General features: G+C 51.6%; 1 protein-coding gene across 1 annotated transcript; it reads left to right on the top strand.

Moving 5' to 3' along the window:
• Positions 1–578: 578 nt before the first annotated feature.
• LOC127464531 (protein phosphatase 1G-like) lies at positions 579–11,640 on the top strand. Its single transcript, XM_051774858.1, has 10 exons — positions 579–699; positions 3,196–3,265; positions 5,448–5,533; positions 5,861–5,987; positions 7,010–7,326; positions 7,757–8,038; positions 9,396–9,630; positions 10,650–10,779; positions 10,917–11,019; positions 11,446–11,640. The coding sequence occupies exons 1-10, from the start codon at positions 580–582 to the stop codon at positions 11,638–11,640; spliced, it is 1,665 nt and encodes a 554-aa protein (XP_051630818.1). The 5' UTR covers position 579.
• The last annotated feature ends 1,893 nt before the right edge of the window (positions 11,641–13,533 follow it).

The following is a 13,533-nucleotide window of genomic DNA, read 5'->3' as shown; positions in this document are numbered from 1 at the left end:
CTGCCAACCTCTTTCAAACTTGCAGTTTTTCATTGCACAGTTGTCAAATCTTCCCCATCTTATGCTTAGTGTGCCTGATTTCTGAACTCCCATTAAATACTTCTTCAGCTTAGAGAAAAAAAGCAGGATAATTCATTTTTACTTTTGGGACTCCCCCCCTATTATACTTTTGGGACTCCCCCCCCCTTAATCATCAAAGCTGCTGTTCACTTCCAATAATGACATATATGCTGGAAACTCAACAGAGAATGTCTGATAATTATATTAACCTTGAGGGAGAAATGCTCTGGAACAGGCTGGTTACAGGAAGGCCATAAAACTTGCCTCCCTCTGACTAAGAGAGAGAAAATGAGCAGTTGATGATGAGCACAATCCTTCAGGCTGTAATCCTGAACAGCTGAAGTCAATCCTGTTTGATACATAAAGGCCGTGATTGCATCTTCCCTGTGCCTCCGAAGGAGCCGCAAGGCAGGTCAAAGCCAGCGGCGGCTAGAAGCGCGGACTGTAGGGACGGCAGCCAGAGCGGCACTGCGGTCCGGTCCGCTCCGGGACGACCCACACGGGCTGCCGCTGGCCGCAATGGGGAACTACTTGCCGCAGCCCAACACGGTGAAGAGCTCCGGGGACGGTGCCGGTCTCGGGCCGCGCCCGCTGCACTTCGGGTTCAGCGCCATGCGGGGATGGCGCGTCTCCATGGAGGTGAGCGGCTGAGGGGGCCGGAGCTGGCGCAACGGCGGCATTCGCCCCTGGCCCTCTTCGGGGTCCTGCGCCGACAGGCCCCGACGGCGAGGGGGTCCGGGGGCTGCCGGTCCTCCCCTCTCTCCCGAGGGCGGGGGAGGAATTGTCTCTCCCGGTGCTGCCCCAGCCTTCCTCGAATGTCCCCACGGCAGCTGCGTGTCCCGGCTCCTCGGGGAGAGTGCCCCCGGTTCGCGGGGGGCATATGCGGCTGGAGAAATCCCCGCGAGGAAGGAGAAATTCAGGGTAAAAAGCAGAGGGAAGGAGCGTTTAGTGCTTGGGGCCAAGCGCTGAGTGAAAGCAAGTGGAAATCCTGAGGGGAAATATCTGCTTTTCTCTCCTGAAATGACATGTCAGCGTCTTGCTGTGCTCCTTCCCTGTTATTATCTATTTCTAAGAAAGTTTGCAGGAGGAATTCTCCTGGCTGCTCTCAGTCTCCTGTAGCCAGTCCTGGCTTTGCTGGGCTCAGTGTGGGCAGATGAGTTACCACCAGCCCCACAGCTGGCTGAGGATCCAGTTGTTTTTGCCTGTACTTCCCCCCGTGCAGGAGGCTGCAGGAGCTGCTCTGTGAAGCTGCTGATTGGAGTGAGGGCAGCGTGGGGGCTGCTGACCCTGCAGGACTGTGAGCTCTTCATACCCTCTTACTTTGTTGCTTCTTAGGTTTTAGGAACTGCCAAGTGGGGTGGGTATACAGGGCTCTGAAGAGATGCTGTAACTTAGTCCAGAGAAGTTGCTTTGGGAGTAAGGAAATGTTGGGGGCAGATGAGAGACTCAACTTAGTTTTAACTTGTTTGCTCATTTCCACTGGATTGGATGTTTGATGTTTCAAACGCGCTGTTTTGCATTAGTGCTACAGTAGCCACTGAGGTGAGTGGGGAGACCCAGAATCCCACCTAGCTGGATAGCAGAGAGCTGGCTTTGGGAACCTCTGTGAGCTCTTGCTCACTCTGAAGTGGGCCAGATCACGGTCACTCAGTCGCTGCAGTGAGCTGACCAGGGCTGGAGGCTGGTAACTGGCAGCACAGTGGCCTCGGTGCTCAGTGGCGTTGGCAATGCCAGGGCCTGGCTGTGCCTCACGTGCAGAACCATCAGCACCTGTGCTTGGAGCGGGGTAAAGCAAGCCCCGTGCACAACATAGGAACTCCGCCCTGCCCGTCTGCCCGCCTTGAGGCGGGAGCTGCTGCAGTGAGGGGACAGGTCAGGACAGGCTGTAAGCGGGGTTCAGACAGTTTTTGGTGCCAGTGCTGGGTTTGCTTCCCAGTAGCATTTGTATCTCTTTAATTACACTGCTGTTTTGCCACCTGGGACTCATCCCAGTTACTGTGCTGTGGGTCTCACTGGCTTCTGTGAATGCTTAGAGAAGTGAACATGAAAATGCCAGTTCTTGATTTATCCTTGTTTTCTTTCATGTTCTCTCCAGTGAGCTCTGGGGAAATTTCCTGCATTACCATTCAGAGTCGTTTTTTCATTTTGAACTCAGTTTGTCACTTGCCTGTTCAGACACTTTTCATCCCAGTGCCAGCAATTCATTGCACTGAGTGCTGCATAAACCCAGACCCTCTGTGTTCCTGTTTTCCTGAGCAGGGAATAGAGTTCTCTTTTTACAAGACTGTGGGGCTCTGGAGGGCAAAGAGCCCTTATCCTAGGAGTCCTACATAAAAAAAAGCAGAAGTCGTTAGTGGCTACTGAGCTGTGATTGAGTGTAGCACAGTGAGGTGTGAGGTGGTGGGTGAGGGCTGGACTTGAAGGCATGTCATGAAATGAGCTGAGCAGGGGGAAGGCTTAGGAGAAAGGTTCAGCCTGTCTGTCTGTTCCAGGCTCTGCACTGAAATAGCCAAGGTGGGTTTGCTTACCCATAGGTGAAGGAGGTCAAGCACCTCTTCTGACTGTAAAATCGGGGTGCTATCTCCCTCAAAACTAGCTGTTCCAGAGAGACCTTGTGGAGAGAAGGGCTAAGCAGTGTATGTGGCTTATGTGTTGTTGACCTTTGTGCTGGAGCAACAAAGCCTGATGAGCAACTGGGGGGGCTCAGCCTGGAGAAAAGGAGGCTTGGGGGGACGTTCTCACTCTCTGCAACTCCCTGACAGGAGGGTGGAGCGGGGGGGGGTCAGGCTCTGCTCCCAGGGAACAAGGGACAGCACAATAGGAAACATGCCTCAAGCTGTGCTAGGGGAGGTTCAGGTTGGATATTGGGAACAATTTCTTCAGGGAAAGGTTTGTCTGACTCTGGCACAGGCTACCTAGGGCAGTGGTGGAGTCTCCATCCCTGGAGGGATTTAAAAACTATGTGGATGTGGCACTTGGGGACATGGGACAGCACTGTGGCCTTGGCAGTGCTGGGGGAATGTTGGACTCAGTGGCCTCAGAGGGCTTTTCCAACCCAAACAAATCTGCGGTTCTATGATTTTCTGTGGGTCTAATGCAATCCTTGTCATTCCAGACCTTTACTCTCTCTTTCAGGATGCCCACAACTGCATTCCCGAGCTGGACAGTGAAACAGCCATGTTTTCCATCTACGATGGACACGGAGGTAACTGTGCCCGCTGTGCTCTCTCCTGTCCTTCAGTGCCCATGCCTGCTGGGGCATCCATCTATCATTAGGAATCCTGCTCCTTCTTGGGAAGTGTTTTCTTTGATAGATATCTTCAGTGGAGGTTCTGAATGTTTCTTAGGGATCCTAGAAGGAAGGTCAGGGGCTGAGCTGAAATTGAAATCAGATTTGCATTCCATCTTCTATGACTTTTGAGAATGGCTGTTTTCATGGTGGATATGCTGGGCAGGAGAGTCACAGAAGGAAAAGGGGGTAAGAAAAACCACTTGAGATTGGACCAAAGGTCTAACTGTAGGCAGTGTGTTCCGGCGGTTGCCCAAGGAAAAAGTGGAAATCAGAACTGGAAGATCCATTCCCTGCTGCACCTGCCCAGCTCCCACTCCCCAGGTAAGGGTCTGGATGCGTCAACCCCCACTAATTGATGGTGCTCTTTCAGGATTACCCCTGCTGGCTGGGGGGTGAGATGTACCCACTCTAGGGTTACATCCTGGTCTCTACTACCAGGGATGGAAACTGCCGTAGAGAGTGACTGCGGAGGATGGAACGCGGGGGGGAGGTATTTGTTGTCATTGTGCTCCCCAGGCGCTCTGCTGCCCGTTTCCCTGAACATTAGGTGTTGCAATGGTCCCCTGGGATCTGAAGGTCACTCTTTTTTTGAGTCTTGGTGTTTTTTCCACGCTCTCACCAGAGCTAAAAGATGATCTCCTTCAGAGTCTGGGAGACCTTGGGGGCAAAGGGTCACCGTTAATATCAGTTAGCGAGTGGCACTCCTTGGCCCAGTGGCGCCCTTTGCCACACCGGGGACAGACACTGGCTGGTGGATCAGGTTTGTCTGTCAATTTTGGGCAGAACTTCTGAAAATGTCCTTTTTGTCCACAATTAAAGCATTGTTGGTGCCCAGTAAGAGCAGTTGCCAATAACTTAGCTTTGTGAGTGTTAGAACCCATGTTTTTGCAAGCTTCAATCATCTCCAATAGAGAGGAATCTTTTTGAAGTTGTCTCAATATCTTTTGGCAGTCCTCATTTGCTTTTTCTATCACGAATTTTTGAAACAATATCTCCTGAGGTTCTTTTTGTGACACTTGTTTACAACTTGCCTCTTTCAATCGGGTTATAAATTCAATAAATGGCTCTTTGGACCCTTGATTGATCAATGAGAAAGAAGGTGATGGCGCATAGGCATCGACCACCTTCTTTATGGCTTCCACTGCTAGATCTTTGGATATTCCTAGATGTTTTAAATCAATTCTTGTTTAGTCAGCCCTGTTACAGTAGGATCCTTCCCCATACAACATGTCAATGGCATTGGATGTAGATACTGTGCTTCTCAACATTTTTTCATTTACATATTTCACTATTAATGATTTCCACTCAGTCTCGAAGACTGAGTTTTGAACTGTAGTTAGCAAACCCTTTGTAGTTGCTCTGATGTCATATGGGATTAAATTATATGCTTGAAAAAAGGACTTGAGCAACCCGATGGTAAAGGGTGCTCCGAGCCCATATTCAACAATTGCTCTCTTAAGGTCTTTCATGATCAGGTATGAAATTGGCCTCCATTCAGGAGCTTGTCCATCCTCGATGTAGACCAGGAGTGCTTTTACAAGATCTACATCTCCGGCTTCTATGGCCTGGGTCCTGAAGGCCTGCCACACCTCCCCGTAGTCTGAGGAGGATGTGCCTTGGCCGGTGGTACCTGTTCCTGCAACCCTTTCCCACATGCACACACACACACAGTGAGTTGGTTCCGACCCATATCAATAATTCAGTGAGATTCGGATCCAGGATCTCACACCCTGCTTCCTTTTTATGTGTCCTGGCCTTTCTTCCCCCAGATCCTGGAGAATGATCTTTGGACACTCTGCCCCTTCAGTGAGGATTTCTGATCAGTCTCTGTCACTGTCTCCTTGTGCTTTAGCCTTTTAGCTCTTCCTTTTAATAACTGTCTTCATTGACACATATCTTGCATTGCTTGTCTGTCTTGGGGTTTATTTCTCTCTATTTTCCTTTTCACTATTTTTTTTAATAATTTTTACTATTACTGTTTTAAACTTCTCTGAACTCAAGGGTTTCCTTGCTTTTGCCCTTCCAGTCCTCTCCCCCATGAGCATGCTGTATCTGGGAGGATCAGCCTCTTTAAATGGTTTCTACTCTTTTTTAGGAAAAGAAGTTGCCCTGTACTGTGCCAAGTACCTCCCTGAGATCATCAAAGATCAGAAGGCCTACAAGGAAGGCAAATTGCAAAAGGCAAGGAACCAATTCTTCCCTGGAACGAGTGAGCACCAATGCGGGGCAAAGCCCTTGTGTCGGTACCCGATGCCCCTGTGCGAATTGTCCAGGGAGGCGATGGAGTCTCCATCCTTGGAGCTCTGTCTGGATATGGTCCTGGGCAATCAGCTCTGGGTGTTCCTGCTGCAGCAGGGGGTTGGATCAGGAGAATCCCAGAGGTCCCTGCCAGCTGCAGCCATGCTGTGATTCCGTATGGTGTACATGCTGGAAGAGACAGGATTGCACAGCATGGCAATGCTTCCATTCGGAAGGGAGGGCTGCCCACTCACGTCTGTTCACATGCAGGCCCTGGAAGATGCATTCTTGGCCATTGATGCCAAGCTCACCACGGAGGAGGTGATTAAGGAGCTCTCCCAACTGGCCAGGTGGCCCCAAGGTGATGAAAATGAGAAAGTTGCTGATGAAAATGATGGTAAGTCAGATGCCACTGAGCAGACAAGGCTGCAGCTGCAGGACAGGGACCAAGAGCAGCAGGGCCAGGTCTCCTTTGGCACAAGGTTTTCTGTCCCGGTTTCTCAGTTAAATTTCGGCTGAGCTGAGCTGCCACCCCTCAGCATTGTCCATGGCTTTGGGCTGGTGCTGGGGGAACCCAGATCCATTTGGGAGCTTAATGCTATGGATAACAAACCAGCTCGTCACCATTTTCTGTAGACCTTTCCTCCACAGGGTGCAGGGTTGCAGGATGTGTCAGGAAGTCTGAGCTGGGAAGTGGGCTGAGTTGTGGAAGGGAAATAATGTGGTGTGCAGCACTTGGCTCTCCCAGGCTAGTGGCAGCAGCTAGAACTGAAGTAGATTCTGGTCTCTTCCCAAAAAAGCAAGTGTTCCACCAGCAAGTGGTTGCCAGCCCCCAGAGCCAGGCAGGAGGTGATTCCTGGGGTGGAATCCTGTGCTGCTCTTGCTGAGTACCTTGTGACCAGCCTTGAGGCAGACGTAAGGCAATACCATCACTGTGAACACTGTGTCGGTCTGGAAATGCTGAGTTTGTTGACCCTCATTCTCCAGCTGACAGGGATGAAGTAGGTGGTTGGTTGGTTGGGTTTTCTTTCTTTTTGTCCTGTATTTTCACTGCTTCCCCGTGTCTCCCCAGGAGCCTGTGCTCGGGAAAGCGAGGCTCTACCCCCAGCGAGGCTCTACCCCCAACCATGCAGCTGATGTAAAGGCTCTGTGCTGCTGTCAGTCAACCAGAGAGCACTGGGGCTGGGGCACCGGGGGGACTGTCAGGCTGTGCCATGGTCAGAGCTGTGGCCCTGCTATTTCCATCCTGCTCACCTGCAGCACCTGGGACAGCACGGGCCTGGCTGTGTGCTCACAGTCAGCCTGGGGAGCACTGCTGGAACTCTGCAGTAGCAGCCTTAGCCAGGGCAACTCATCACTGGACCCGGCGTGGTGGGTATCCTGCTCTCTGTCCTCACCTCCTCTCCTTTCCCTTTGCAGCGAATGGACAAAACTGCACCAAGAACCTCAAAGCCAAGTCTGTAGCTGCAACTGGGGATAACGCTGTCGAGGGGACAGGCAAGCAGCACAATAGGGAGTCAAATATGAACAGAGAGGCTCACCCAGGGGAGTTTCCTGACCACAAGGAGAGGAAGAACAGGAAGCCAGATGAAGAAATCATGAGTGTTTCCTCCACCTCAAACAAAGCCAGCGTTAGAGGCAAGAGCCCTGCTCTGCAGAAGCCTGAACTAGGCAAAGGTGATGAGGTTGTCACCTCTTCTACTGGGGAGGTTGAGGAAGAGGAGGAAGACAGAGAGGTAGGAAGCAACACTGGGACAGAGTGGCCTTCTGACTGGGCAGAATGCATTGCTTACAGTGGTACTTGAGAAGAGCCTCTGGCTCATTCTAAGTGTGTCCTAGGAGCAGGTGTTTCAGGCTGATCCTTTGAGACCATCTCACGGGAATGGTCTCAGATGGTTTGGGATTGAGCTAACCCTGAAGGGGACACACTCTCATCCTGTAGCAGCCATAGCAAATAGCCCTGGGTCCTGCTGCATTGCACCATCCCTTCATCCACTGCTGTAGTGACACCAGCTGCTCTGGTTGTAGCCATCAGGTGTGGGGGCCATGTGCCAGGTCACCTCACACCTCTGGGGGAACTGACCATCAGTCCCCAGGATGGAGGGACCAGCAGGGGGAGGGCACTGTGTCCTGTGTGACTCCTGTGGGATCACTCCTTTCTTGTAGGAATGCAGTGAGGATGAGGATGGTTACAGCAACAAAGAAGCAGAGAATGAAGATGATGAAGATGACACTGAAGAATTAGAGGAGGATGAGGATGGTTACAGCAACAAAGAAACAGAGAATGAAGATGATGAAGATGACACTGAAGAATTAGAGGAGGATGAGGATGGTTACAGCAACAAAGAAGCAGAGAATGAAGATGATGAAGATGACACTGAAGAATTAGAGGAGGATGAGGATGAAAAGAAGGAAATGTTCTTACCAGGCACGAAGAGGAAAGAGGAGGTACACACCCTGTTTTTGTGTTCTGCAGCATAGTGTGGAGCCAAGGGCACTTGGGAGACTCAGTAAGAGGTTGTTCCTGTTCAGGTGGGGATAGAACACCCTGTGTGCTCTCCTGGGGCTGAGAGAGCTGCTGACAGCCTGGGTTTGTGCAAAGGCGGAGGGATGGGCCTGGATCTGGGCAGAAGGCTGAGATAGATGAGGCTGATCCCACTTCTGGGTGTGGGGTGCTTGGAAGTGCTGTGGGGCTGGTGTGGAGGGGAGAGCATGGTGTGAGATCCTGGATCCGAGTCTCACTGAATTATTGATATGGGTCAGAACCAACTCACTGTGAGAGTGTGTGTGTGTGCGCATGTGGGGAAGGGCTGGGCCTGGACGTGCAGGAATATGGTAAGACCTGCTCATAAGGCCTGTGCTGAGAGCACAGGGCAGAGCCGGAAGGCCCGTAGCCCATGCAGAGCACATGGCAGAGCTGAAGGCTGTGTAGCCAGGCTGTCAGTCAAGGCAGAGCTGCCTGGTAGCCTGCTCACACCACACCCCTGCAGCCTGTGACTGGCCACAGCACAACTCACTCTGACCTGGAAGGCACTGCCCAGATATCCTGCCTGGGAGGGAAAACTGAACTCTATAAATACATGAGACACCATGTGAGCTCTCTCTGCTCTTCTCATCTCTCCTGCAACCTGAACCATGTGAACCATCAGACCTTAGTGGTAACTATTTCCCTTTTCTCCCCTTCTCTCTTTCTTTACTCTTTTTATCTGTTTTCTTCTTTTACTCTTTTTCCTTTTCTTGTGGGTAACTTAAAACCAATGAATTGCATTTTACTAAAGCTAGTATATTGTTCATAGTGAATGTTTTCTATGGAAAGGGTTTTTTGTGCTGAGTGTTTTAGTGAAATATTTTTTCTTGTTTGTATTTTACTCCTGTAAAAACCTTTTGCCAAAATATCTTATTTTTCTCACTAAATTAATAGAATTTCTCTTAGAGAAGAGTGTGCGACTCTTTCTCCGGACGCTAATTAGAGGTTATAACGAACCAAAAGGCTTTTAAAAAGTCTTAAATAAAACTGTGACCCCTCTGGACAGCTTATGGCTTACTTCCGGAGTGTAATACATGGGGCAGGAATGGACGGACTCCACTGGCACTGCTGTTCCAGGGCACAGCATTGCTCCTCGCCAGCTCAGGGCTGTGGCTCCTTAGCCCGTGACAGTGCAGGCTTTCTCCATCATTCTGTGTGTGTGCTCATGGAGTGAGATGCAGCACCCTGGGGTCTGGGACACAGCTGGGGCTGGCTCCCTTAGTGGCCTGACATGGAACCAGAGAAAGGAATCTCACCAAAATCCCGTGTCTCTTGCAGCCCGGCTCGGTCAGCGGGACCACTGCTGTCGTGGCGCTGATCCGGGGCAAGCAGCTGATCGTGGCCAACGCCGGGGACTCGCGCTGCATCGTGTCAGAGGGCGGCAAGGCCGTTGACATGTCGCATGACCACAAGCCAGAGGACAAGGTGGAACTGGCCAGGATAAAGAATGCTGGCGGCAAGGTCACCATGAATGGGAGGGTAAACGGTAGCCTCAGCCTCTCCAGGGCCATCGGTGAGCAGGAGGGGGGATGTCGGCAGGCCTGACCTCAGGACAGCTGTGCTTCCAGCGCTGCCAGCCACTGAGGTTATGGAACAGTTTTTAACCAGATGAGTAGAGCCTATTCTTTATTTGATGGGAGATTTCAGTCTAATTGGAGAAAATGCAGCACCTAGCACTTCCCAGGCTCTTGTGCCAGTAGCTGGGTTGTCAGAAACCAGCTTATGTAAACTGTCCCAAAACCACACTGCTGCCTTTAGAAACAGGACTTTTCCTGCTTGCTGTCTGTTGAAGGACCTTGGTGTGTTGCTTCAGGGGGACCTGGCTTCATGGCAGTTTGAACCCACTTGGTCATCTGTACTTCTGCAGAAGGACCCAAACCATTGAAATCATTATCCTAGGGTAAAGAGATAAAAAAACCTTTAGGATAGAAACAAGGAGTTTGTTTATCTAGGGAGACACCAGCATTCCCACCTGCTAGTTTGCAGTGGCCCTGGAAGTCCCTTTGTAGGCTCTGATTCCTGATAAACTGCTAGCTGGAGCTGAGGGTCAGTTTTCTCAAGTGAGCTTTGAATCATAGAATGAACCTTGGAATGGTTTGGGTGGGATGGAACCTTAAAGATCATTTCGTTCCACCCCCCTGCCATGGGCAGTGACACCTTCCACTAGACCAGGTTACTCCAAGCCCCATCCAGCCTGGCCCGGAACACTTCCAGGGATGGGGCAGCCACAGCCTCTCCAGAGGTGACAGGCGCTGTGTGCTGTTGGCCTGATGTTGCCCCAGGAGATGGGGAAAAGCAGCACTTGATTTGGGGTGAGGAGAGGCTGAGCTGGCCAAGGCCCCTCTTCCCTGGGCTAGCCAGAGCTGACACCTGGAACCTGCAGTGATTCCTCTGCCTCATGGCCCACAGCCTGATCCCAGGCTGTGGGAGCACTGGCTGGATCCCACTGGGGCTGCCTGGTGGCGGGGCAGTGCTGCTGATTGCAAGGCAGGCAGCACTGCCCGTGCCCAGACATCCTCCTCCCCACCGCAGGAGATCACTTCTACAAGCGGAACAAGAACCTCCCTCCGGAAGAGCAGATGATCTCTGCCTTGCCTGACATCAAAGTGCTGACAATAAACGATGACCACGACTTCATGGTCATTGCCTGCGATGGAATTTGGTGAGTGGTGAGGGAGCTGTTGTGCCTCTGGGGTATTGCTTCTCTGGTCTTTCTCTGGAGCTGGGCCTGGGGAAGGCTTGTTGGAGACTGGTATATGTGCTCCCTTTGCCTGCTCTTCTGACCTCTCTGCTCTGCAGGAATGTGATGAGCAGCCAGGAAGTGGTGGATTTCATCCAGCCCAAGATCACTCAAAAGGATGAGAATGGAGTCCTGCGGCCACTCTCCTCCATTGCAGAAGAGGTAAAATCCAGAGCTCTGCCATCCCTGCAGCAATGCAGCATTTCTGTGTCCCAGCTCAGGACCTGGCTCTGCCCTCCTGCTCCCTCAGACAGGCTCGTTCAGCACTCAGGGGTCTGGCAGCTCATGGGCTGCAATGGGCAGGAGCAGGAACACCTCTGCAATGGGACCTGGTTTCCTGTGTACCCAGGCCAGTGTCTGACCTCAGGGGCGCTGTCCGGCCAGAGGAGTTGCTGCCCACATTCAGAAACCTGGGGCTGCTGGGGTTATTTCTGTCTCTTCTCTGGTGGGAACAGCATTTAACCCATCCCACATAGTCCTGGCCTGGCAGCACCTGAGTCACTGTCAGGTATTGGAACGGGCCTGGCACCTTGGAGTGGTCCCAGTGTGTGTCTGTGCTCTCTGCTGACCTGCCCTTTCCCTCCTCAGCTGCTGGATCAGTGCTTGGCTCCAAACTACTCATGGACTGACATCGGCTGCGATAACATGACCTGCATCATCATCAGCTTCAAACCCCGTAACACACACCCACCTGCTGAGAGCAGGAAGCGGAAACTGGGGGAGGTGGTGGCACCAGTGGAGGAGAATGGTGGGGACAGCACCAAGAAAGCCAAGCTGGAGTAGCGAGGCCTGCCCAGGGACTGGGCTGTGCTCACCAGACTCTTGTTTCTTACCTGTGCTGAACTCAAGACTCCAAGTCTTGTCCTTTTTTTTTAGCCTTAGCAGAGGCCTTGTTTGTCCGTGTCCTGGTCTGGTTAGCGAGGGCATGTTGCACTGTTCATCTATAACCATTCCAAAGAGGGAGCGAGGACGGAGCTGTGCCCGGGAGCGCCACAGCGCAGAGCCTGTGGTGAGGAGGAGGAGGAGGATGTCCCCCCCCATTGTCTCCATGTGGTTGTTGCTATTTCTGTGTCTGTGAATTTCAGAGGGAAGAACTTTTTCACTGTTGAGGTTTCTTTAATCTGCACCCGATTATTTGGCAGTGGTGCTGCGGCCATGCCGTGTTCAGTTGTACACTTTCAATCAATACTTTTTTCAAGATAAAAGACTGGAAAGCACAACTGTGTTCTTGGTCCTTGGTTCTTTCCTGGAGGGGGATATGAGCAAGGTGGGGTGGTGTGCTGGTTTAAGAGTTAACCAGCAGGGGAAATGAACTCAACTCAAAGGAGAGCTTATAAGTCAGAATAACAATTTATTAAAATAATACAGTAAGTACAATCATACAAACAAACAATTGGTCTCAACCCACAAAACCCAAATGTACAATCCAGTACCCTGGGGCATGAACAAAGTTACGGTGGGGCACCAATTACGGCGGATTGGGGATATTGGGGAGACCTCCAGGCCTTATGCTGCTTGCCCCATTACCTGCGAGGTGAATGCCCTTCCCCCCACCCCTGCACGTGGCCCAGTGACCCCGCAAGGAGCACACACAGACCACCTGGGAGGGACGGACAAAAGAGTTTATTGTGGGGTTGGGGTTTATAAGGCTTTTAGGAGGGTCAAAGGGGACCAATCACAAGTTCAAGGTCACACAAAAGAAACCATCAGGTAAGGGGTCAACAGCCAATAGGAAGGGGTTAACAGGGGACCAATGGGACACCTCAGGACACCTTGTGTGGGAGACAATAGCTTCACAGGGGGGTGTTGGGAAGAGGGAGACAGTGACACTGCAGAAAATACACAAACATGTTGAGACATGTTTAAAATACAGTAAAAACTTCTGTTTCCATGAGGGTGGATTTGGGGCTGTGTGAGGTGGATCTGGGACTATTTTAGGTGAATTTGGGCCGATTTTAGGTGAATTTGGGGCTGTTTAATGTGGATTTGGGGCAATTTCGCTGGATTTGGGGCTATTTTAGGTGGATTTGGGGCTGTTTGAGGTAGACTTGAGGCTATTTCAGGGGGATTTGGGGTGATTTTAGCTGGATTTGGGGCTGTTTGAGGTGGATTTGGGGCTGTTCCCGCTGCTTTCTGGGGCTCCCCTCTTACTTCCATATTCTCCACCCCCCTTTTCCGTGTTTTTTGCTCCTTTTCCCTCTTTCCCGCCCTCTTTCTCTGGTTTCCGACCGCGGTGGGTCCCCAAAAATTTTTGGGAAAACCCCAAAATCCCCCCCAAAAAATCTTCCTCTGAACTCTCGAATCCCGCCCGGATTCACCCAAATCCAGCCCAAACCTCCTTAAATCCACCCCAAACCCACCCAGGACCCCCAAATTCACCCCAAATGTTCCCAGGATCCCCCAAATCCACCCCAAATCCATCCAGGACCCCTCAAAACCACCAACGCCCCTAAATCCCCAAGAATCCCCCCACTCCTCAAATACCCCCCTCAAACCCTCCAGATCCTGGCCCCCCTGCAATCAAATTCCAGGACCCCTCCGTCAAAACCCAAGCCCCCAGACCGCCCACAAAATCCCAGCCCAGGACCCCCTAAATCCACCCAAAACCCCACCCAGGATCCCCAAATTCAGCCCAAATCCATCCAGGATTTCAGGGTTCAGGATGGGGTTTTAGGA

Source organism: Manacus candei, unplaced genomic scaffold (assembly GCF_025592945.1).
Source record: "Manacus candei isolate 608988 ecotype Guabito, Panama unplaced genomic scaffold, ASM2559294v1 h1tg000232l, whole genome shotgun sequence".
Classification (NCBI taxonomy): Eukaryota; Metazoa; Chordata; class Aves; order Passeriformes; family Pipridae; genus Manacus; species Manacus candei.
Note: the sequence above shows the minus strand (reverse complement) of the source record. Positions and strands in the feature narration are given on the sequence as shown.

Excerpts from the sequence above, each read along its gene's own strand:
- LOC127464531 (XM_051774858.1), top strand. The coding sequence starts at position 580 with ATGGGGAACTACTTGCCGCAGCCCAACACGGTGAAGAGCTCCGGGGAC. Across the intron at positions 5,534-5,860 it reads AGGAAGGCAAATTGCAAAAG|GCCCTGGAAGATGCATTCTT; the intron begins GCAAGGAACCAA and ends GTTCACATGCAG. Across the intron at positions 7,327-7,756 it reads AAGAGGAGGAAGACAGAGAG|GAATGCAGTGAGGATGAGGA; the intron begins GTAGGAAGCAAC and ends CCTTTCTTGTAG.